The 23,865-nt window shown below is 44.6% G+C and overlaps 1 protein-coding gene across 1 annotated transcript; it reads right to left on the bottom strand.

The window, feature by feature from the left end:
• Positions 1-13,359: 13,359 nt before the first annotated feature.
• Positions 13,360-23,054, bottom strand: RIPPLY1 (ripply transcriptional repressor 1). Its single transcript, XM_039233542.1, has 7 exons — positions 22,884-23,054; positions 21,938-22,013; positions 21,263-21,327; positions 20,558-20,708; positions 17,021-17,233; positions 16,471-16,535; positions 13,360-13,513 (listed from the first exon to the last, which is right to left on the bottom strand). Exons 1-7 carry the CDS (start codon positions 23,027-23,029, stop codon positions 13,360-13,362), a joined length of 870 nt encoding a protein of 289 aa, XP_039089473.1. The 5' UTR covers positions 23,030-23,054.
• Between the last annotated feature and the right edge of the window lie 811 nt (positions 23,055-23,865).

Below are 23,865 nucleotides of genomic sequence, written 5' to 3'. Positions count from 1 at the left end.
ATACATTCCTACATATATTCTGCAGATTTCTGCCATTATGAATTAGCAAAATTTTGCAATTATTTCCTCCCAGTTCAGACTTGTATTTGTACCCTTGTAGTCTTCTGTGACCTAACTCTAATTGTAGGTCTGGAAGCAATGAGAGATGGTAGGGGTGGTACCTGAAGAAAATTGACATCCCCTTGTAAGAGGCTTCAGGATGTTCAAGCAAGGCAGAACCAGCCTCATCAAATAGCACACTTCCACTGGCAAGTAAGGCTCATTGCTGAAGTGCCTAGAGTCATCTGAATTCACTCAAATATCCCTATTTCTATTCTAGGGGTCTTCCTGTGATCAAATAAATACCCTTATCTTTAATAGAAGTGACCTGACAAGACTGTGAGTTCAGCATATGTTGTAATCTAACAACCCATAGGGTCAGACTTTAATTTTCAGTTGTGTCAGTTCTAGGTCAACAGGAGATAAAAGAATAGAAACTCATTGTCCTCTGTTCTTTGAGTTTAGAGTTTAAGCCCTGAGATTACCATTTTCTTTCTTAAGCCTCTAGAGCACAGTTAGAAATCCCACTTCACAGTTTTTGGGTTTATCATTAGTGCCAAAATAATCTGTAGTAGCAGCTACCTGGTCCATCAAGCCTTGCCTTCAATAGACACTTCATTATAGATGCCCATTTGTGATAATTTGATTGGTTCACCATTATGTGCCATAGACTACCAACATCCCATCTAATACTAACAGTATCATCACTGCTTTCAAATCCAATCAGGTTATCTAATCATTCTGAGTTTCCCCCTTTCTTTAAATGCTATTGTCTGTAAGCACTCCTCATAATACATTCTTTATTGGTCAGGGTTCAGTTTCAGAGAACAGAAGCCACTCTGGCTAGTTTAAAGAGGAAGCAATTTATTACAGGGTATAAAATGGCTTAGAGAATCATTTAGGAGAGCTGTAGAAACAGATGCTAAGCTGAGCCTTCAAGGATGACTCCTAAAGCCACATCCCAAAGCCAAGCCATCAGAGTGCTGCTATTTCTCCATAAGGTCAGAAAACCTATGGCTCCAAAGCCATGTCACTATTGCCACAACCAGGAAGCCATTACTATTGCTATCAGTTCCAGAAACATGCCACATAGTACAATCTGCACCAGCAAAACGGGTGCCCCATCATTGTCTCTTGACTCCCATGTAGTTAATAACTAGACCAGGGGGATCTCTGTTAACTCTCCTGAAGAATAAACAACTCAACCACTGTGCTTCTCAGTACAGGCAGCAGAAATGAAGCAAAAGCCATATTCACCTTCTAAATCTCATGCCCATGCATGTGGTTAGCTGAACCTAAATCATGTTCAGAGCTTCAGCTGCAAGGAAGTCTGGGAAGTGTGTTTCCATGCGTACTTTCCATCATCTGCACTTACAGGATGACACTCTAGAATGTGGGGGGAGCGGAGCTGAACACCAATCCACCGTATCTACCCTAGCCACCAGCAACCATTTAGTATATTTGGCTTGAATGCCAATTCCAGGATCACAGGAAGCTTAGAGTTCTTTCTGTGATTTTGTCTCTGTTTTGTTTTGTTTTTTATTTTTATTTTTTTGAATGTTTAATTTTGAGAGAGAGAGAGAGCAGGGGAGGGGCAGAGAGAGGGAGACACAGAATCTGAAGCAGACTTCAGGCTCTGAGCTGTCAGCACAGAACCGATGAGGGGCTTGAACCCACAAACCATGAAATTGTGACCTCGGCTGAAGTCAGATGCTTAAATGACTGAGCCACCCAGGTGCCCCTTGTCTCTGTTCTCTTATGTTTCTCTGAATCATTCTCTGCTTCTAAATGCACACAGGCTTTCTGAGGCCTCTAATCAGAACCTGGCCCCAAACACCACCCCCCTCACCATCTTCTAAAGGAAATCTGATCACACTTAAGCATATGACGATTTATAGATTTTTCCTCAAGATTTGTGAAGTAATAATGGAGAAAGGCCATATCAAGGAGTACATAGCCATCTGCCCTCTCACTGGTCCGCAGTCTTTTTCCTCGCTTTTCGCTTCAAGCTGATTTCTCAAGTTCATAACCTTCCACAAGTCCACACTATCCACGTATGACTCTCCTTGCCATATGGAGCACTTTGAGAAGCATAGCACACTCCCTCCAGGGTTTTCTCAGGAATGGTGAAGCCCACCAGTCGCATGCGCATTTTCTTTAGGCTCCCCTGATAATCCAATGAATAAAGTAGTTTTTACGTTTCATTATTTGTTGTTTATTTTAATAGTGGTTATTGTTTTAATTTGGGTATTTTGGTTGTTGGTTTTTTGTTTTTTGTTTTTTGTTTTGAGAAAGAGAGAGAGAGATCAGGAGAGGGACAGAGGGTGAGGGAGAGAGAATCTTAAGCTAGCTTCATTCCAGATGCGGAGTGAGATCATGACCTGAGCAAAAATCAAGGGTGGGATGCTTTAGCCAACTGAGCCACCCAGATGGCCCTCTAATTTGTTAATCTTGTATTTTATAAAGAATGACTTATTTTCTCACATTTTCAAAAGGAGTAAGAAAAGGAGAAAGAGCCAAGGACCGAGTCACATTATACGAGACATGAGAAATATTTTGTTCATCCCCACCTCAGAGAATTGACTTTTTTGTGTCCTGTTATTTCAGTCATTTATTAGAAGCTGTTACCTATTCCCTGGTGACTGATTAATGGTATCCTAAGCATCTCCCTTTAACTAGACTTGCTCACTTCCTTGCTTGTTCCTGAAGGAATCTCCACACATGATTAAAATTGAAAACTGGAATTAGCTGTGGCTCTCTTCCTGTTTAGACTACTAACTTTCAGATGCCCAGGGTAATTTTCCTCTCCTAAGCCAAGACCTGAATCAACAATATGAAAGTAGATAAATTCTAAATACTGGCTTTTGTCTGATTACCAATTTGTAAAGAAACAAAGAAAAGTGGAAGAATACAGCAGGGCTGAAATTGGCATCCACAAAGTCTCTATCCCTTCTTTCTTTAATTTCTCCACAATTTCCCTTGGCATATATTTCAGTGAGAACTAGTTCCTCCTGCCCAGATGTTATGTACCACCCACTTCTACTCTCAGTGTAAGAACTTGTTCTGACTTAAGTAGACAAAAACATAATATTAGCCAACGTTTTCTTTTTCTTCCAATTTATTAGATTTTTAAATGATAAAAACAAAAAAAAAACCTCTTGAAAAGACAAAGCTATGTTGATGGGGAATAGATCAGTGGCTGCAAGGGAGGGTGTGATTATAAAGGGAATTGGGGGGGCGGGGATGGATGAAACTACTCTGTATTCTAATTGTAGTAGTGGATCATGAATCTATACATGCGTTAAAACTCTTAGAACTGGACACCAAATGAAAAAGTCGTTTTAGGGGCTCCTGGGTGGCTCAGTCGGTTAAGCCTCCAACTTCAGCTCAGGTCATGATCTTACAGTTGGTGGGTTCAAGCCCCACGTCGGGCTCTGTGCTGACAGCTAGCTCAGAGCCTGGAGCCTGTCTCCGGATTCTGTGACTCCCTCTCTCTCTGACCCTCCCCTGCTCATGCTGTCTCTATCTCTTTCAAAAATAAATAAAACATAAAAAAAAAAGAAAAAGTCGTTTTACAGTATGATAATTTTAGATAAAATTTTTCAAAAGAAAAAATTTTTCAAAAGAAAAAATTTTTGGTACTGCAGAGGGTGTATCTAAAAAGGTACATAAGATGCACATTTCAGTGATATCCTCTGAGAAAAGGCAACTATCCCGATGGAAAACAGGTTGGAGAAATATCCCTATTCCTGTGTTTACCTTGTCGTGTTTTGGATTTTTTTAGTAAATTATTTTATTAAAGTATAACATAAGTATACATTTAGATGAATTATCACCAGGGTGCCTAGGTGGCTTCGTCAGTTAAGCATCCAACTTCGGCTCAGGTCATGATCTCACGGTTTGTGGTTTCAAGCCCCGCTTTGGGCTCTGTGCTGACAGCTCAGAACCTGGAGCCTGCATTGGATTCTGTGTCTCCCTCTCTCTCTGCCCCTGCCCCACTCATTCATATTCTCTCTCTTCCTCTCTCTCTCTCTCTTTCTCAAAATTAAATAATAAACATTAAAAAATAGATTAATTATCACCAAGTGAACACACCCATGCCACCACCCTTAAGGGCACAATATGGAATATTGCCAGTACCCCAGGATCCACCCTCCTGCCCCCCACATCCATTATTTCCTTTTCTCCTTCCCAGAGAAAACTGCAATCCGGACTTCTAAGACCACACATTAGTTTTGCCTATAAATATTTATGTAAATGGAATCATACAATATGTATTCTTTTGTGTTCAGCCTCTTTCACTCAACATTATGTTTGTGGGATTCATTCACATAGTATATCAGCAGTTCATTTCCTTTTATTATGATGTGATATTTCACTGTATGGATATGTTGTAATTTTTAATGCATTCTACCATTAATGGATGTTAGGGTTGTTTCCAATTTTGGAATATTATAGTGTGGTTTCAATCATTTTTATATTTCTCTTTTGGATCCCATATTTATGTATTTCTTTTGGGTATATCTTTTACGTGTCTAGGAGTGGAAGCTACTGGGCCAATAGGGTACATACGTGTTCAGCTCTGATAGATGCCAAATGGGTTTCAGGTGGCTGCACCTATTAACACTCCAATCAATCATAAATAAGAGTTCTGGCAGCTGTGTATCCTCATCAATGCTGGAATGGTCTGCCCTTTTTCATCTTAGCCATTCCGGCGAGTGTATAATGTTATCTTGTGGTTTAAATTTGCATTTCCCTGATTATTTCTTAAAATAAACTCTATTGAGGTATAATTTACATACAAATTAATGCACTCGTTTAAAGTGCATATTTTGATGAGTTTGACAAATTTATACAACCACATCACACTCCAGGTATAGAACATTTTAACCACCTTACAAAGTCCCCTTGTTCCCCAACCAGGATAACCTCCCCTACCCCCACACCCAGGCACCCCTTGATCTGTTTTCTATCATTTATAAAACTGACCTTTACTAGAGGTTCATAGAAATTGAGGCACACAGTATGTTCCCTTTTATATCTGCCATTTCTTGCTCAGCATGTTTGTAAGATTCATTTATGCTGTTGCCTACATCGGAAGTTTTATTCTTTTTAGTATTCCATTAGCACGAATATTCTGCAATTTGTATGTCCATTCACCTGTTCATTGTCATTGTTAGTTGTATCCAGTTTTTGGCTCTTATGAATAATGTAGCTAGGAACATCTGGGTACAAGTCTTTTTTTTTTTTTTTTTTGCTTTGTTTTGTTTTTTAAGTTTATTTATTTACTTTTGAGAGTGCATGCATGCCAGGGAGGGGTAGGCAGAGGGGGAGAAAGAGAGAATTCCAAGCAGTCTCCTGACTATTAGAGCAGAGCTGATGCGGGGCTCGATCCCATGACCTGAGCCAAAATCAAGAATCAGACGCTTAATCGACTGAGTCACCCAGGTGCCCCAGGTACAAGTCTTTTTGGAAACGTTTTCATTTCTCTCAGATAAATACCCAAGAATGGGATTGACAGTATATATGATTTTTTAAAAATTTCATAAAGAACTTCCGAACTGTTTTCCAGGTTAGCTGCATCATTGCATTCTCACCAGCAGTATACGAGAGCTCTGATTCTCCACATTCTTGCCAGCACTTGGCATTCTTAAATTTTGTCTTTTTTAATTTTGGCCATTCTGGAGGGTGTACAGTAATATTCCATATGGTAGTTTTAATTTGCATTTCACTGATGACTAATGAAGTTCAGCCTCATTTAATGCACTTATGGGCCACTCTTGCATCTTCTTTTGTGAAGAGTCTATTAGAATCTTTCACTGATTTAAAACATTTTTTAAATCAGCTTTATTGAGGCGCAAGTCACATACAGTAAAATTTAGTGATTTTCAGCGCTGTGAGGAGGTTTGAAGAAACTTTACACTCATTATAATCACCGCTGCAATCAAGATATAGAACATTTCCATCAGTCCCAAATGCTCCCTCGGACCTCTTTGAAGCAATCCCCTCCCTCCACCCCCAGCCCTTTGCACCAACCCTGACCCGCTTTCTATCACTACAGTTTCAGTTTCGCTTTTTCTAGAGTTTCATATAAACGGAATCATACAGTATGTAGCTTTTTTTCATTTTACAGGATTTTATCCTTAGTTTTTATATACTTTTTTTTAAAAACAACTTTACTGAGATACAATTTACATACCGTAAAATTCATCCATTTTAAATGTACAATCTGATGAGTTTTCGTAAATTTAAAGAGTTGTACAACCATCATCACAATCCAGTTTTAGAACATTTTCATCATCCAAAAAAGAGAGTTCTTAATCTTCATTCCCACTGCTAGCCCAGGTAACAACCAATCTACTGTCTACCAACTTGTCCTTTCTGGCCATTTCGTATAAATAGAATCATATGACACTTGCTCTCTGGCACCTGGTTACTTTCACTTATAAAGCTTGTGAGGTTCATTCTTGTGTTAGCCAACTAACAGCAGTTGGTTCCTTTTCATTACTGTGTAGTATTCTCCCGTGTGGATATATGGCAATATGTAAATCTATTCAACAATTGAAATGCATTTAGATCATTTCCACCCTTTGGCTATTATCAGTAATGTTGCCATGAACATTTGTGGTACACGTTTTGCATGTTCATACAGTTTCATTTTTCTTGAGTGTATTCCTAGAAGTAGAATTGTTGGGTCATATGGTAACTATGTGTAACATTTTGAGGAACTGCCAAATTATTTTCCCTAGGGGCTGCTCCATTCTACATCTCCACCAGCAACGTATGAGGTTTCCAATTTCTCCATATGCTTGCCAACACTTGTCTATCTTTTTTATTGTGGCCACTCTAGTGGGCGTGAAGTGGTATTCATTGTGGCTTTAGTTGGCATTTTCCTGATGTCAAATGATGTTGAGCATCTTTCCATGTCCTTACTTGCTGCTACGGGCTGAATTGTGTCCTCCCAAAATCCATGGATCTCGTCCAATTGAGACCCTAGCAGTCATACCAGGTGTAGGACTTTGCCACCCCATGGCTTGAAGAAGTGGCTGAGTTGCGTGCACCTAGAACTCCTTTTTGGGCCCTAAAAGCTCCTAATTGCCCTCTGTAGTATTTGGGTAGCCAGCATACTTTTTGTCCTGCCACACCAAACAGCATCCTCAGCAGCTTGCTGAGGGCTTCTCTGAGGCTTGGCATTGGCCCTGAAGACCCTGAGGCTGGCTGGCCTGGCTCAGAGTGGCTGCCACTGCTGCCAACAGATTGGGGGGGGGGGGCGGGCGTGTGGTTCACTGCTGCTTCTGGGTCTGAGTCCAGCCAGGGGCAGCCATGGAGAAGGCTCTGAGTCTCTGCAGGGCAGGGCTTGAAGCTTGCCCTTGTCCCCCCACCCCCATTCACACATCTCCACCTCTCACTGCCCATTCTTTTTTTTTCATACTGCATCTTTGAAATCCAGTGTGTATTTCACACTTAGAGTACACCTGAACTTGAACTAGCCACATTTCAAGTACTCAGTCATCACGTGTGGCCAGTGGCTACTGTATCGGACAACACAGTTCTATAGCTTTACCAATTTTTGTCTGCTTATTCTGTCGTTTACAGAAAGAAGTATGAATAGAAGTGTCTTACGACTACAGATGTACCCACTTTTATTCCTACCAAGTTTTGCTTTAAAATTTTTGAGTCTAGGGTACTGTGTGCATTAGAATTTTTAACTTTTATCTTTTCCTGCTGAATTGAATCTATTGTCATTGTGAAATGATCCTTAGTATCTCTAGTTCATGCTTCTTGCATAAACCACTTCACCTCATTTATTCTCTTCATGACTTATTTGGTGTTGTTGCTGTATAATTGAATGCTCTGTATATTGTTGACCTTACGTGCCATCATTAGTATTGATTTATACAATGTTTACTTAAGATTTACCAACAGATTTACTATTTTTATTGTTCTTTATTACTTCTTGCATGTCTAAGCTGCCATCTTGATCATTTGTTTTTCTATTTAAAAACTTTTTTTAACGTTTCTTTATTTTTGAGAGAGAAACAGCGCACAAGCAGGGGAGGAGCAAAGAGAGAGGGAGACACCGAATCCGAAGCAGGTGCCACGCTCTGAGCTGTCGGCACAGAGCCCGACACAGGGCTTGAACTCATGAACAACAGGTTCATGACCTGAGCTGAAGTCAGACGCTTAACCCACTGAGCTACCCAGGCACCCTATCTTGATAATTTGTATCTGATATTTCTTTTAGTATGAATCTGCTGGTGACAGATTTTTCTCAGGTTTTGTTTGTCTGAAAATATCTTCAGTTCACCTTCTTTTTCTAAATGTTTTCTTATGAGATAATTTAGATTCACATGCAGTTGTAAGCAATAGTGTAGAAAGAGCCCATAATACCTTTGCCCAATTCCCAATGGGAACATCTTTCATAAACATGGTACAATATCACAATTAGGAAATTGATATTGATTCCGTACACTGACCTTATTGAGATTTCTCATTTTAATTGTATTTATGTAGTGTGTGTGTGTGTGTGTGTGTGTGTGTGAAACCTAATCCAATATGACTGCTTTCCTTAGAAGAAAAGAAATTACCAGGGGCACATGTGCATAGAGGGACATCCATGTAAAGAGCCTGCAAGAGAGCAGTCATCAGCAAGCCAAGGAGAGACGTCTCAAAAGAAATCAACCATACCAACATTTTGACCTTGGACTCCTAGCCTTCAGAACTTTTTAAAAAATGTTTTATTTATTTCTGAGAGAGAGAGAGAGCGAGCGAGCAGGGGAGGGTCAGAGAGAAAAGGAGATACAGAATCGGAAGCAGGCTCCAGGCTCTGAACTAACTGTCAGCACAGAGCCTGACGTGGGGCTCGAACCCACAAACTGTGTGATCATGACCTGAGCCGAAGTCAGGTCAGATGCTTAACCAACTGAGCCACCCAGGTGCCCCTAGCCTTCAGAACTTTAAGAAAATAAATTTCCGTTGTTGAAGGCAGTTTATAGTGCTTTGTTCTGGCAGCTGTAGTCAGCGAATATAGGTAATAACGTCGAACATCTTTTCATGTGCTTGTTTGCCATGTATAATATCCTCTCCAATAAAATGTCTCTTCATGTTTTTCACCCATTTTCTAGTTGGATTGTTTGGTTTTTGACTGTAGAGTTATGGGAGTCCTTTTTGTAGTCTAGACACGACCGTTTTTTTGGCCATGAGCCTTGCAAATATTCTCTCCCAGTATATAGCTTGTCTTTTATGTAATTCATCACATTTTGATGAGGTCCAATGTATCCATTTTTCCTCCATGCTATGGTGCTTCTGTCTCAAGTTTAAGAATTATCTGACCACTTGTAGATCCCCCAAATGCACTGCTATGGTTTTCTCCAGATGTTTCTTAATTTTGTGTTTTACATTTGCCTGTTATCCACTGTGCATTAAGTTTTGCATATCTTGGGGGTTGGGGTTGAGGTTCCCGTTTTGCCTCTGCATGTCCGGTTTTTCCAGCACCATGTTCTGGAAAGGCTCTTTCCTTATCGAATACAAAAGCTTTTGTGCTTTTGTAAAGAATCAATTGGACATATTTGTGTGGGCATGTTCCCTTCACTTTTGAAAGAGATTTTTGCTGGATATCAAATTTGACTCTGTAGTTTCATTTTTTAAGATGTTTCCAGCCGTTTGACAATATCATCACCTTGTCTCTTGGCTTCTATGGCTTCCATCAAGCTGTCAGTTTTACCGTTGCTCTTTTGAAGTTAATCTTCCTTTTTTCAATGACTGACTAATCCTTAACAGTCTAAAAACAGTGAAAGCTCTTAAAGCAGCATTTGGAAAAGAAAAGAGAGAGAGAGAGAGAGAGAGAACATACAGTAAAATCACATCTAATGTTACCATCCTAACCCAACCCCAGATTTGCACTTTCAGATACTAGTTTTTGTAAGCATTTTTAATATGGCTAATTCTCTCATCCACTGTCTATTTCTTTTAAATCATATGCTCTTCTTTATACTTTCAGTTGTGGTGTCTCCAACTGCAATGTAATATTCTTAGATTCACAAAAAATGATACAAGGAAGACTTGCAGACATCTACATCTATAATTCTTACCTTCTACTCAGTAGTAAGGGATTTTCCTTTGAACTAACTCTTCATGGAACTATTTATGGTTTTGTATGTCTAGGAAGGGAGAGGTACACAAAAGTGTATAATATATTGCAAAAAGACTAGTATCTCCACCTTTCTCTTTTTTAGAAGTAAGAAGAGGGATGCCCACATGGCTCAGTCGGTTAAGTGTCCTACTTCGGCTCAGGTCATGAGTTCACGGTTCATGAGTTGGAGTTCCGTGTTGGGCTCTGTGCTGACAGCTCAGAGCCTGGGGCTGCTTCAGACTCTGCATCTCTCTCTCTCTCTCTCTCTCTCTCTGTGTGTGTGTGTGTCCCTCCCTCCTTCTCACTCTCTCTCTCTCAAAAATAAACAGAAAAAAATAATTTTAGAAGTAATAAGAAGCTTTCTTAGTTTCAGTAATTTCATTTGTATTCCCATGACTCTGCCTTCATTTTACTTTTTGTTTCAGCAAATGTTTTGGTCAGTTGGGTTCTGTCCTACCATTTTGGGGGTGTTCTTGTGCCTGTAGTAACTCTTTTATGGATTATTTGTAAGCTTTTCCCACCATTTTAGAGAATTTTCTTTTAATTTCCAGCATCTTTTTGGAATTTTAATAACATGAGTCCTTAAAGTAGCTTATAGAAAACAAAAGTGCACTTTCATAACACACTGAGTACATTCAGAGCAGCCTACATTCATTTTACTCAAATGGGCAAGCAGCCTACCTGTGGAAAAATAGCATAAACTGAAGATTCTGTAAGCCATTACCAATGGCAACTATCAAAAGTCACCACTCCCAGCAATTCAGGCAGAGCCTCTGCTTCCAAATTCAGTTTGGTACAAGACAGAGCCTCTTTGACAGCTTCTCCAAGTTGAGTAGGAAACAGAGTACCCAGGAAAGGCTGAGCAGACAGAAAAATGGAAATATTTGAGCTACCTCTAGGAGTGAAGCTACGAACTTTAGTTTCTCCAGTAATTTTCCCTGAATGTCTTTTCTGCCAGATCTCCAAGGGTTTTTCTTCCAGAAATTTCTGGGGCTTGTGTCTACATTTTGAAAGGCAGACTATTATACTGAAGTTCCTTTCACGGTGCTTATTAAAATGCAATTACATAGAACATTTTACAACTTTCAGAGTGGTTTCATTATATAACTGTGCCCTCAAGCCTCCTTTCCAACAAGGCTGTGGTGTTGTTAGGCTAAAGACTGTCCCCATTTTAGAGACGAGGAAACTGGGTCAGTTATCCCAGATGTTACAGATAACAATGACAGCACCTGAACAGGTACCTGAGTCAAGTCTTTTGATTCTGGTGTTCTTCCTTTCCCACAAAAACTGCCCCTACCTCAGAAAATATCCAATAACCGTGAATAAAATCTGACAAGTTTACCAAGAATGGGTTTTTATTTTATTTTATTTATTTATTTTTTTTTTTACAAATAGTTTATTGTCAAATTAGTTTCCACATAACACCCAGTGCTCATCCCCACAAGTGCCCTCCTCCATGCCCATCCCTCCTCCCCCCCAATGGGTTTTTATTTTAAACTTTTCTTACCTGTGGAAATTGTGCCTCAGTTTTCCAAAAGTGTTTTGATAATTAAGTTTGAATGGATCTGTTTGAGCAGGGGAAATGGTCACTCTTAGCCCAAGGCAAAGCCCCTGCTCCCAGGCTAACAATTTCACTACATAGATCGCTTCTGAGTGTCCATGAAAGAGCTACACACAAGCTCAACATGGAATTTGAATTCAAACTAAATTTGCTCCCCAGGGAATCAGAGATCAGTGGAAGGTGAGGAAAAGGTTGGGACAAGACAGACCCTACGCAAACCTTCCTGTGGGTTCAAGGAGGGGTTTTCATGCGTGAATCCTACCACTCACACTTCTCAAAGCTTTCCCCTCAGAATGCTACAGCACAAGGAACAATTAGCAGAGCAGTAGGAAAATGTCATTAATAATAAAGGCTTGATTTGAGATTCAGCACATGCTTGGTAACCCCTCTCCTCTTCTTTCTATCTTTATATTTCAGGGTTCTTCAGTTTAAAAAAAAAATGGATTGGAAAATGCAGCCTATGCTATTCTCTCTCATCTGAATCTGAGAGGCTAAGATAGTCAGAACAAACTGGCCCGACCTAAAAACCCAGAGCTGGAGGAAGTGGCTATATAGTCATAGATGTTGATGACTTTTCACTGTGATAACCTTGCTCACTGGTGAGAAGCCGCCCTAATGATTCACCTCAGACCAACCAGATGAGTAGCTCTTATGCAGGAAGACTTAAGAAAGACGTATATCAAGCACCTTGAATCGTGAGTGTATTTCCTCTCCACCATGGACCAAAGCAGAAGCGTGAAGAGAGGGTTAAAAAATGTTCCTTTTCTCTAATGAGAGAGACAGAGAGAGAGCACACTTGCTATTTCACATATGTCTATTGGGAAATGGATTTCAATGCTGGCTCCCTGTCTTGGGTTGCCATGGCGATAAGAGCATCAAAAGCAAGTGACAGCAGAAAAAGAAATTCAGTGCCACCCAGAGATCCAACGCTCCGGGAGACGGGGGAGTAACAAGATTTTCCCCTCAGGAGAACCAAGCTCGGCTTCGGTGTCACATGTAGGCTGAGGAGGGGGTCCTTGCACTCAATGCTGTGTTATCGCGGCAGCACCTGTGCTGTTGCCAATGTGCTGGAGAGCAGGCCAGCCCCTCATACTGACAGTCAAGCCTGCCTCCTCTACTCCCAGAATTACGTCAAGCAACGTTGAGAGAGCTATTAACATGCTGCTTCCCTCAGTTCCTGCAAACAGGTACTGCCGTCAGCACACATGCTCGTGCCATGCATCAACACTTCCCAGTCTTTGCACATACTAAGGACAGAGCTGGCCTTTTGAGCCCCTGACAGCTGTGTCCAATATGAGGTGAATGGCTAAATCAAGCTAGCTGTGAGTACAGGACAAAAGTTAATTTCTCAGCATCACATGCAGCTTGACTGGGGAGATAATGCTCACCTCTCCTCAAACCTGCCAGCTAACATTTTATGGTATTCTTGGCATGTGTTGGACATGTGTCAGTCTTGGGCCACCAGTCCTGGTAGTCTGCTGTCCCTTCTTTTAGGAGAATCATAGTTTGATCATTTACTGGGGTTTCAGCTTGGCCTCAGTAGAAGCAAGAAACCTGTCATCAGAGTGCAGGCGGTGTGGCTTCCAAACAATAAGCCATGTCCTGGGTTATCGATGCTTCTTCACGTTTAGCCAGAGCGCAGGGCCCTGGGTGGTTGCAAGGGTTGGTGGAAAAGCACTGGACTCAACACAAGACTCTGGGGTCCAGTCTTAACTCCTGCACTGACTTTCTGTGCCACATTGAACAAGTCACTTCTGTTCCAATCATCTTGAATTTCCTCACTGAAAATTGGGAACATATGGGGAGTATTAAGAGATTCGCATAAAATAGCGGATATAAAGCTGCTCTGAAACGCAGAAAAACTGTGTAAAGCAAGCTTATTAACATTCACAGGATAGTGAAGCACAAAGATGTACAGCCCAAGAGTCTTTAAAAGTATATACGGAGAGGGGAGCAAGGGTGGCTCGGTCGGTTAAGTGTCTGATTCTTAATTTCAGCTCAGATCATGATCTCATGGTTCCCGAGTTCGAAGCCCACAGTGCAGAATCTGCTTAGGATTCTCTGTCTCCCTCTCTTTCTGCCCTTCACCCGCTTGTGCTCTCACTCTACCTCAAAATTAATTAATTTTTAAAAAGTATATGTGGAGGAAAACATGCATCTTCGCCCAGGTCTTGCCCACAAGCCTTAAGTGTGTTGACAGTACCTGCCCTTGGGGCAAGACAGTGGGCTTGGGGGTATCTGAGATCTAATACAGCAAGATAGAAAAGTCCCGAAGAGTCAAAGATGAAACTGCTAAGATGATTAAGATATGTCAGAAAAGAACAGTGCTCGAGGAGTTAAGATGGCAGGGAAGAGTTAAAAAATAACAGTGCCATATATATATATACCATTGTATCTCACATCTATAATGTGCTACGTACCCTGCTAAGTCCTTGACATGTATTATCTCATTTAATCCTTACAGTAACCCTGTGAAATTAGTACTATCTTTATCTTACAGAAGAAACTGAGGCTTAAAGGCTAATGTGCTATTTTGCCCATGGTCACTTAGCTAGCAAAGAAGAGAACCAGTACATGAACCTAGGGTCCCCTGAGACTACAGAGCCTGTCCCCATAACCACCAGGCGCTAGATTGCTGGCGGTGCAGTCCTCTGGGTACATGGGCCTCCAGATCCTAGTGAAAAAGGTCCAGGCTCAGGCTCGAGTTCGACCACTAGGGGGCAGTGCATCTCCTGCTGTTACTAGAGCCCAGGTGACTTGCTGTGCCTCGGGGGGAGCTAGCTGTTCTCTCCCTCAGGGGTGGAAGACTTCGTGAAGAACCCAGAGCCTGACTCCAGCTTGCTCTTGGGACTTCCCTCAACCCTCTTTTGATTTACACTTGGCTCCGCGCCCCAGTGTCCCCAGTAATTGGGATAGAAATGCTTTTGCAGGGTAGTTGAGCTTCTCTTCCATGGATGGCCCAGGAGAGCAGGAAAGCTGTGCATCTTTACAGGACTTTCATGACTTCTCTTCCCCAGGACTTCTCTGGGGAAATCAGTAGAGGGTAGGAGGAGCCTATAGTTAGGAGCCTATAGGACTCAGCTATACTGCCCAGGCTGTCCCCTCAGCTTAACCTCTCTGAGCGACTTTCTTATCTGTGAACATGAGGCTAGCACCACTCACCCAGCTGGCGTTTGGCGAACCTCGTCCGGGATAAATCATGTGCGGTGCTGAGCTCAGTGCGTGGCATACCACCGCGGCCACTGGTAGTTCCTCCCTCTGGGCCCAGACTCTTCAGCCGGAAAGAAGGATGCGCAGCAGGGGCTCATTCCACTCAGAGTCCACACAGCTCTGAGAGGCAGGAACGGGAGAAGTCCCTCATCAGCCCCTGACCCATGGTAGCCCTGTGCCCGAGGAAGCCCAAGTCCTGTGGGAAACTGCCACTGCCCTGAAGGAGGCCCCGAACATCCCTCCCTCGGTGACACCTTTCAGCATCTGTCAGTTTTTCCTGGCCCAGAATTGCTCCTAACCTCTGACTCACTTCCCTGCAGCCAGCACTGAAGCTTTGCCTCTTCCTGCCCTCCTATAGATTCAGTCCTTCACCAAGCCTGAAAGCACAGGGTTCTGGAATGAGACAGAAGTGAATCCTGGTCCTGCTGATCACCGGGGCAACGCGGGGCAAGTAGTGTAATCGCCCAAAAACTGGCTCAGCCATTACGAATGTGTGACCTTGAGCACATTCCTTAATCTTTCTGAACCTCAGTTTCCTCATCTATACTAATACTTACAATTTACGATTGGTGTCAGTATTAAATTAGATGATACATGTCAAGTGTCTGGCACTTAGAAAGTGCTACGGATTACCAGTGGTGTGATTTGGGGCAAGTTTGTTTTAAAAACCACCCAAAGTCTCAGTTTTCCTAACTGCACCCATCCCTCAGGGTTGTTGTATGAACGAATTAATCCCTGTAAGGTTCCTAGCCATGTGCCCAGTCCATAGGAAGAATTCGGTGATGATCAGCTGTTGTGACTCGTATCTTCCTAGCCACCCCATTGCTTTGTCCCTTCTGGGTAGGGCTGGCTCAGTGGTGGAAGGGGTTGCTTTCCCTATGCAGAGGGAACACCTACCCCTAACCCACCTACCCACCAACCCCCAACTATGTCTGCATGGTTGTCTAATAGGCAGTTTGTCCCCTTTCCTCCCTAACCCCCGGCTTAAAATGGTGGCCTGAGTTCACTGTTCTGCTCTATCAGGGACCTGGTGCTGCCGACTGTGTTTTTGGCTTACTCCCTGCTTACAAGACTCAGCCTCCACGCAAGCACACGAACCCAGGTACAAAAAACCTGCTACCTCTTAGTTTTTCTCATGCATAAATGGGCATAATAACTGTGCCCGTCTCCTAAGATTATTGTGTTTATAGTGCCATAGGAGATCTTGGGTGTAACATGAATAGCAAGTACCTGGCAAAGAGTGTGGTGACTACCACTTACTGAGTACTCACTCTTTACTGAGGTTTTTCTTTTTTGTTAATGTTTATGTATTATTTTGAGAAAGAGAGAGAGAGAGAGAGAGAGAGAGGTAACGCGAGCAGGGGAGGGTCAGAGAGAGAGAGGGGGAGGGAGACAAAATCGCAAGCAGGCTCCACACTGCAGGTGCAGAGCCTGACACAGGGCTCAAACGCACAAACTACAAGATCATGACATGAGCCAAGACCAAGAGTCTGACACTTAAACCAACAGAGCCACCCAAGCACCTGACCTCTTTGCCAAGGTTTTGTACCTGGGTTTCGGTACTTGCATGGAAGTTGCTACAAGCCTCCCCACCTGGGAATAAACGAATAACACAGTAACAAACGGCAAGCTCCTGACAGGTCAAAACAGGGAACTCCAGCCACCTAACAACCTTGTTTGGGAGTATGATTGGCAACAATTTTGCAACAGGGGCTTGAAGCAGAAAGAAGAAAACCTGCCCACTATCACCACACAGGTTCAATTTTGGGAGGAGGAGAGAGATGGAGGTTGGTATTACCCACCAGGGCAGAGAAGAGGGATTTCTTTGCCTAGAACCAAAGAAGAATAAGCAGAGAGCTGGTAGCTGAGTTGGCACCGGAGCAGAGTGGACCTATGGATAGAGCCAGCATGTGGCAGATATGGGATCTGAACACAGATACACCTGTCTCCAAAGCCCATGCTCTTAAATCATTATAATATTAATGCCTGACACCGAGTAGGTGCTCAATAAATATTTATGTAATGAAGGAAGTCATACAGCTGCCTCTTTCTGGAAAGTGTTCTCCCTCCATGTTTACCTGGGTCCGTCCTTCAAAGCCCAGCTCAGATGCAGGCTCACACTCAACTGATGTGGCCTCTCTCTGTTGCTCTTGGGTGGGGGATACGGGAGTCATTAGTGCTGGGGTGAGGAAGTGTAGGACACTAGGATGGACCAGCTGAGATGGAGCTGGAGGGAAGACTGAATTTGGCAGAGAGCTGCCTCCTGACTTTGTGTACCGGATTTGAAGTTGCTACAAGGACGGGAAACACCAATGACAAAGCAATTCACACTGGGCTCTTCTTAGTCATAACAGTGAAGTCCAATCACTTAGCAACCATGTGTGGGGGTGTTGGTGGGGTGCGGGGTTGGGAGCCATTTTAGGGGCAGGGAACTGGGAGGAAAGGGAGCCAAAATGTCTGCCACTGACCAATAGCACGTGTGCAATAAGGCGGAGGAGGGGAGGGAAAGTGAGAGGAGCTCATTCTGAGTTAAGAATTACTGCTCCAAGGGCTTTATGGTCTTTAAACCCCTGGGGATTTAGGGATTTGTAATTCTATGCTATATAATACCCTAAAACCAAGGATATTGGGATTCCAAGGATCTTAAATGCCTACAACCTATGGCACAAGGACTTGAGCAATTTTTGAGCTATGAAATGCTGGAAGCTTAGGACCCAAAACAAGGATTTTAAACGGAACACTGAACATGTTAAAATACTAATCCCCCTTCAGCTGCAAATCAATCTTGTTTTAACCCTTGGGACACTAGTCTCCAAGCCATCTTCCCCAAAACCAGGGATCCCTGAAGATGCCTCACAGAAGGGTGGAGTTAGTTTACGGGAGAGAGGACAATAGGGTAGGAAATCTGCATCAGCCATTGTGCCTCCCGCCAGGGCAACCCTGTCTTCAGTTGGTTTCCATACTGGGCTTCTGCATTCCATTCCAGAGAAGGGTGTTCCTGCTAAAGCACAAAAAATACGTTTTGAAACCTCTGTCCTAGGAAAAAGGGGTCAGAAACCTGTAGAGGGAAGCCACATTTGACCTTTTAAAAAAGAAAAAACAAAAAACAAAAACAAAAAAAAAAACGACATTACAAAGATTCTTCTACTGGTAAACCAAACAGTGCCAGCGAGATCATGTGGATCAAGATAAATCAGTCATTAGTTGAGTAAAGTAGTCATTAGCTGACTCTACAGATAAGCTCATGTTTGTCATAAAATTAGTAATAACCACTACTCCAGCTATGATTGTGATGACAACTACATTTACTGAGTGCTGGTACTATGTGCCAGGGGCTGTGCTAAATACTTTACATCTATTGTCTCTTTGAATTCTCACAACAGCCCTGAGAGGAAGTATTTTCTCCATTTGACAGATGAGGAGACTGGGGCTGTGAGTGGACAAGTCACTTGCCCAAAGTCATACAGCTGGCACATGGTGGTTTCCACTCTACTTAGAAGCAGAAACAGAATGGACTAAAAGAACTACAGTGGTCAAAGGTCAACTGTCTGGTGGCCTTTATTAAGGAAATAGGTTAAATCTTGACCAACAGATGGCACCAGCGTGTGCGTTTGGTGGCCCGCTCAAAGTCTATCCAAAGTCAGGTACTTCCCAGCTAGGGCTCAGAACTGAAGCAGCCTGTCTCAAGCGGAAGGAGAAGGAGATATGGCCAGCATTTTGTTCCTGAGTCACATGACATTACCCTGCCCTGTTTGTAGCTAATCAAAGATACGGGAAGCTAGCAAGTGGAGGGTCAGAGGTAGTTCTTTAAGAAGACCTGAGAATCTTTTTCCTTCAGCGTTCCCTGGGTACGTATGTCCTTTGCGCCAGGCAACGTGCTGTGTGATAAAGTCACAAGGGGCTATCAAACACAGCCCCATCTTACTGCATAGGAAGAGAGGCAGATGTTATGGTAGAGGAGGTACTGAATATATGGGGGCACCCAGCCTGGACTGGAAGGTGTGGGGAGGCTCCTCACAGTAACTAGTCCTATTGGGTGAATGGGGGCTTACCAGACATACAAAAGTGGTGAGGCGTTCCAGACAGGGGCTTAAAGCTACAGAAGGTGTTAGAAAGCATGAACGCACTGAAGGACAGACAGCATAGGCTTCAACTGTTGAAAGCTGAGTCTGAAGAGACAGGCAAGGACCAGGCTGTCAAACAGCCTAGAATGTCAAATTAAGGACTTGGTTTGGGAATATATGAAGAGAGAAGCCCTAGATTCTCAAGAGGGTGTGTGATCAAAATTTAAAAAAGAAAGATCAGTCCAGCTGTTGGGAAGTGAGGGAAGAGCCATGGTAGGGTTTTCCACAGGGGCACAACATGGTGTGACCCGGTGGCCAGTGAGGAGGGTGAATTGCAAAGGGACCTGCCAGAGGCAAGAATATTAGTCAGGTTAATTGGGGCAGGAGAGGCTTGAAGACCTGAACTGTGGTAGATACAAAGGGAATCGAGGAGATAAAGTTGACAGGGGATTAGTGACCCTCTGAAACCCCCCGCCCCCCCCCCCCCCGCCACACACACACACACACACACACATACATATACTCATCTCCAAAGCTCAGCTGAGGCTGTACCTCTCACTCTTCCTCTCAGCCATCCTCCCAACTTTCAAGCTGCTTTTTTGGGAGCCTTTTTGCTACTTTCTTAAGCTGCCTTTGAAGTTTAAGCAAGCCTAACTGATTTCACAAGTCGACAGAGAGAGCCTGGCCCCATGCTGGGTCCCTGGCCCTATATCCCCATGGAGTAAAATCTGTCAACTGACCTCAGGTAAGGCAATGAATTGGCCTTGAGCTGGTCTCTGACCCTCTGCCTGTGGCTTCACAACATGGGCATAGTTCAGTTAAGAAATCTGCACAGTTCCAGGAAAAGGGCACACATCATCTAGTTTATTTTTTTCCTGATTAGTTTCATACAAATACACAGACCCCAGTGGATAGCAGGCAAAATGGAGGTCCCCAAAGCAAGCCGATTTTCGAGATGCACCTTTCCTTTCCTGCAAGGCCCATTAGAGAGGTGCCTCTAACTTTGCCTGGATCTGATGTTGGTATCCCTGGAGGTGAAGCCAGATGTCAGGATTTCTGTGGGGAGACAAGACTCTGTGGCCAGCTAGAATGCTGGGGAGTCAAAGACCCCCACCCCACACAAAGAGTAACTGTTCCTCTCTGCATGAGCATGTGCTCTCTTGATCTGCTTCTGGGGGGCTTCAGAAAGCAGGTCTTCCCCTAGAGCTCCGTGGATCCTGTCACTCCACACAACAGCAACACAGAAAATGAGGTGCCTGAGGCCTAGGCTCACAGGTCAGTTGAATGTAGCCAGAGTGACCTGGTGACTCGAGGACACAACTTTCAACCCAGAGGGCTGTATCTGGAGATTCCCGGCAAACTGATGCTCTAGAGGCTTGCCAAGCATCCGGAACCCCAATCAGACTCCGACTTGGTTCAGTTTGGGCACGACAGGAGAGGAGAAGGACGATGAGCTGTGGCCATGCGTGTTGCCCTCCCATTCTCTTCCAGCCCCTTTTCATTTGTCTTCTCTTTTTTCTCCTCTTCTTTGTCCTCCTCCTCCTCCTCCTCCTCCTCCTCCTCCTCCTCCTCTTCCTTCCCTTCCTCTTCACTGTCTGAGTCCTCATATAGGTTGATGGTGGCCTGGACAGGGAAGTTCTGCAGTAGAATCTCCCCATCTCTGTACAAATAGTCAAAAGAGTGGGATTTAGGCCAGAAGAGCCTGTGGACAGAAAAGAAATATGGTGCCTAACTTCGACAGGTCTCCTATGTACAGGCCAAAAAGGAAGCCAACCCCTAGACTCCTTCCCTTACCTGCAGCGATGAGGTGAAAGGGAAAGGAAGAAAGCAAGCATTGTCACAGAACTTTCTGGATTGTTACAAATTGACTCCAGGCAGGAAGGTAATGTCTGGTGGGCCTACAGCTGTGGGGAGACCCCACCCCAGCACCTGACAAATCTGACATGGATCCCGCTCTCACCCTCCCACTTCAGAAGGTCTCCTAGCCAAGAATTGGGTAGCTCTGTGTCTTCCGTGTCCTACTAAGGATTCCTTCACTAACCCTGTCCCTAGGGGCTCATTCTTAGGGGTCATTGATGGTGCCTGCAGGGAAGGCAGCCTTGGCCAATTCCCTTAACCACTCTGGGCTTCAGTTTCCTGGTGTACAAAAGAATGATCCTGGTATTGCCTCCCCACACCTGCTTCACAGGGCTGTGGTGGGGATTTCAAGAGCTAATGGATCTATGTCAAGTTCCAAGCTTGGCGCCAGAAGCTTACCTGACAGGGTGATGGAACTTGCAGTTAGCCTTGGTGACTTCGGCACCTGTTGCCCCACCGGTAGCCTGTCCAAAGCAAAACTAGCATGTGGGTCAAAGTATATGGCCAGAAAACTGCCTCCTCTGTATCAGGGGTCACAAACCTACAGGTAAGATAATCTAGAAGAAACCTTAGACATCCTTGGGGACAGCCCATCCCCACCCCACAACAAGAGTTGTGTCTTGGTTCTGGTTGTAAAACAAGTGCACAGAATCCTGGAGGTTGTTTGCTTTTCTGCCCCTGTCCCAGTAACACCTGTGTTCTTTGGAAACTGTCCAGGAGACAGAATTCTACTGAGCAGCAAAGATTTGGGGATGGGGTTGGGGGTAGAACACTGGGGCTAGGTGCCGGGAGATCAGGATTCTAGCACCAGCTCTACCACAGACTATTGGTGGAGTCTGCCCAAATCCCTCTCCTCTCTGGGCACCTGTCTCTTCATCTTTCAAATTGCCATGGAAACCTCAGGTCTGCCCTCCTCCCAGAGCCGGAATCAAACGTGCACAAGGCTGTGGAGGTGCTTTCCCACATCTGCAGCCCTGGACCAAGGTCAAGGGCTCTATGGAGAGGGACCGGGTCAGTGTGAATACACATGGCTGCATATGCACGTGACTGTGTATAACAAGGGCTCAAACTCACCGAGTCTATGAGTTTCCTCACCTGCCTTGGCGGGTCATTTGTAGAGGACAGCCAAGGCCTCCAAAGGCAAGCTCCTCTAGGACAAAGAAGGAGGAGCTCAATCAGTGGAGGAAGGAAACTGGAGCCTGGAAATCCCTGAGATAACAGAAGAGTCTTCTACAAAACTTGGCTCAGATGCTGTCTACTCCAGGAAGCCTTTACTGAGGACCCCGAGCCCGGGTCACGGATTCTCCTCCCTGCTTGAACACTGTGATCGTTGCTCTTGTCACGCTGGTTTGTAATTATCTGTTTACTCGCCTTGAGCTTCTTAGGAGCAGATTTATGTTTGAGGATGTCTGAATCCCCAACACCCAGTACAATGCCTGGTACACAGTAAGCATGTCTCTCAGTGTTTGTCGGAATGTTAAATGTTTGGAGGAATAAATGAGGGTTGGGTGGAAAATATCTTGCCCCCGCCTCCTGTTCCAAGAAGTAGAGCTCAGAGTCGTACCGTCTTCCTGGACTGGGGAAAGGGGCCCGAAATATTCTTGGGCCCACCGCTTCCCTGCTAGACTCCCAGAGGTCAGAAAAAAAGCAAACGGAGATCTTATGGTGTGGTCAGGAAGGAGAAAGTCCCCCAGGCAAAAGCTTCTTGGGACTTCGGCTCTCTTTTACTCCTCTGAGTGGACTGAGGAACTTGGACCACGAGGCCCTGGCTGCTCGGCTTTCCGCTTTGGCAATGCCCACTTGTCCCAAGTCCCCTCCTGCCGCCCGGAGGGATGAGCGAGGTGAGAAGCCGGTTGAGGTATCCCAGCCTGAGGTGTGGAAAGCACAGCCTCTGAAGGCTGTGAGACTTTGCCTTCCCCTTCCACGGAGAGCAGGGGCATCCTGGACGTTTCAGTTTCCTTCCTCCCCCACCACCCCACTAAGCCTGAGTTCAGGTTGCCAAAGGCCAAGTTCCACTTACCTTTCACTGCCACCTACACGTTGTCCAGAGGCAAGTGGTGATGGACTTAATAGGCCAGGAGGTGCCTGGGGGGCCTGCGGGAGGGCTGGAGCTAGGGCCAGGGCCAGGGCTGGGACAGGGGCAGCAGTGGGAACAGAAGGGTCCATCCTTAGGGGGTTGAAGCCAGGCAGGCCTTGGGGCTCTTATTTCTCAGAACCTCCTGCATTCTTCTGGCCTTTCCTTGGAGACCCTTTTATAAGGCCTGCTTGGACTCATAAAGTATTCAGGGCAGTGCAGGGCTGGGGGACCTGGGAGGAGGGATGAAGATTTAGACCAGGAGTTCAGGGAGGGGGGAGCTAGGTCCTCCCCCTCCCCCCTCCCGGGTGTGAAAGCTCTCCCAGTTGAATAAACAGAGAGCCGGTGGGGGGTGAGGGGTTTTCTTTACCTCCAAGTTAGAAAGGAAAACACAGAAGGGGCAAATCACACACCATTTGTGCAAATTCCCCAGGCAGTAGCAAGGCCAGAGGGGGGGCAAAGGAGGGAAGCTCATTAGCACCCAAAACCACAGAAAGTTGTCAGGCACAGAGGGCTGGCTAGACAGGCCTTTGGCAAAGCCCGTTCCTGGCAAGAAGGGCCAGCTGACCTGGCTAAGGAGAGTGAGGGATTCATACGTCACTTCGGCTCAAACCCCAGAGAGATTTACCGAGTGGACCTAACGTGAGGTGCCTGCCATTAAGCATGCTACCCGGGTTAGGGAAAAAAGGAAGGTTCTGGATGGAGCAGGTCCAGTTGCCCGTGGGGTGAGCCTGAAATCGTCCATGCCCTTTGCTTTATGGGTTGGTTCATTTGCAAAAGTGCCCGAGTCTCCTCTCCAGCCTCAGCAGCAAGTGGTCCGGGAGAGGCGTTTGGGCAGCGTTTCGGGGCTTCTACGTCAGATTTCAAATCTCAGAGCTCAGCAACCAGTCCAGGAGCCAGTGTGCTGCTCGGGGGGGGGGGGGGGGGG

Source organism: Hyaena hyaena, unplaced genomic scaffold, assembly GCF_003009895.1.
Source record: "Hyaena hyaena isolate Hyena2069 unplaced genomic scaffold, ASM300989v1 scaffold_77, whole genome shotgun sequence".
NCBI classification, from domain to species: Eukaryota; Metazoa; Chordata; class Mammalia; order Carnivora; family Hyaenidae; genus Hyaena; species Hyaena hyaena.
This window is presented reverse-complemented; position numbering and strand designations above follow the sequence as displayed.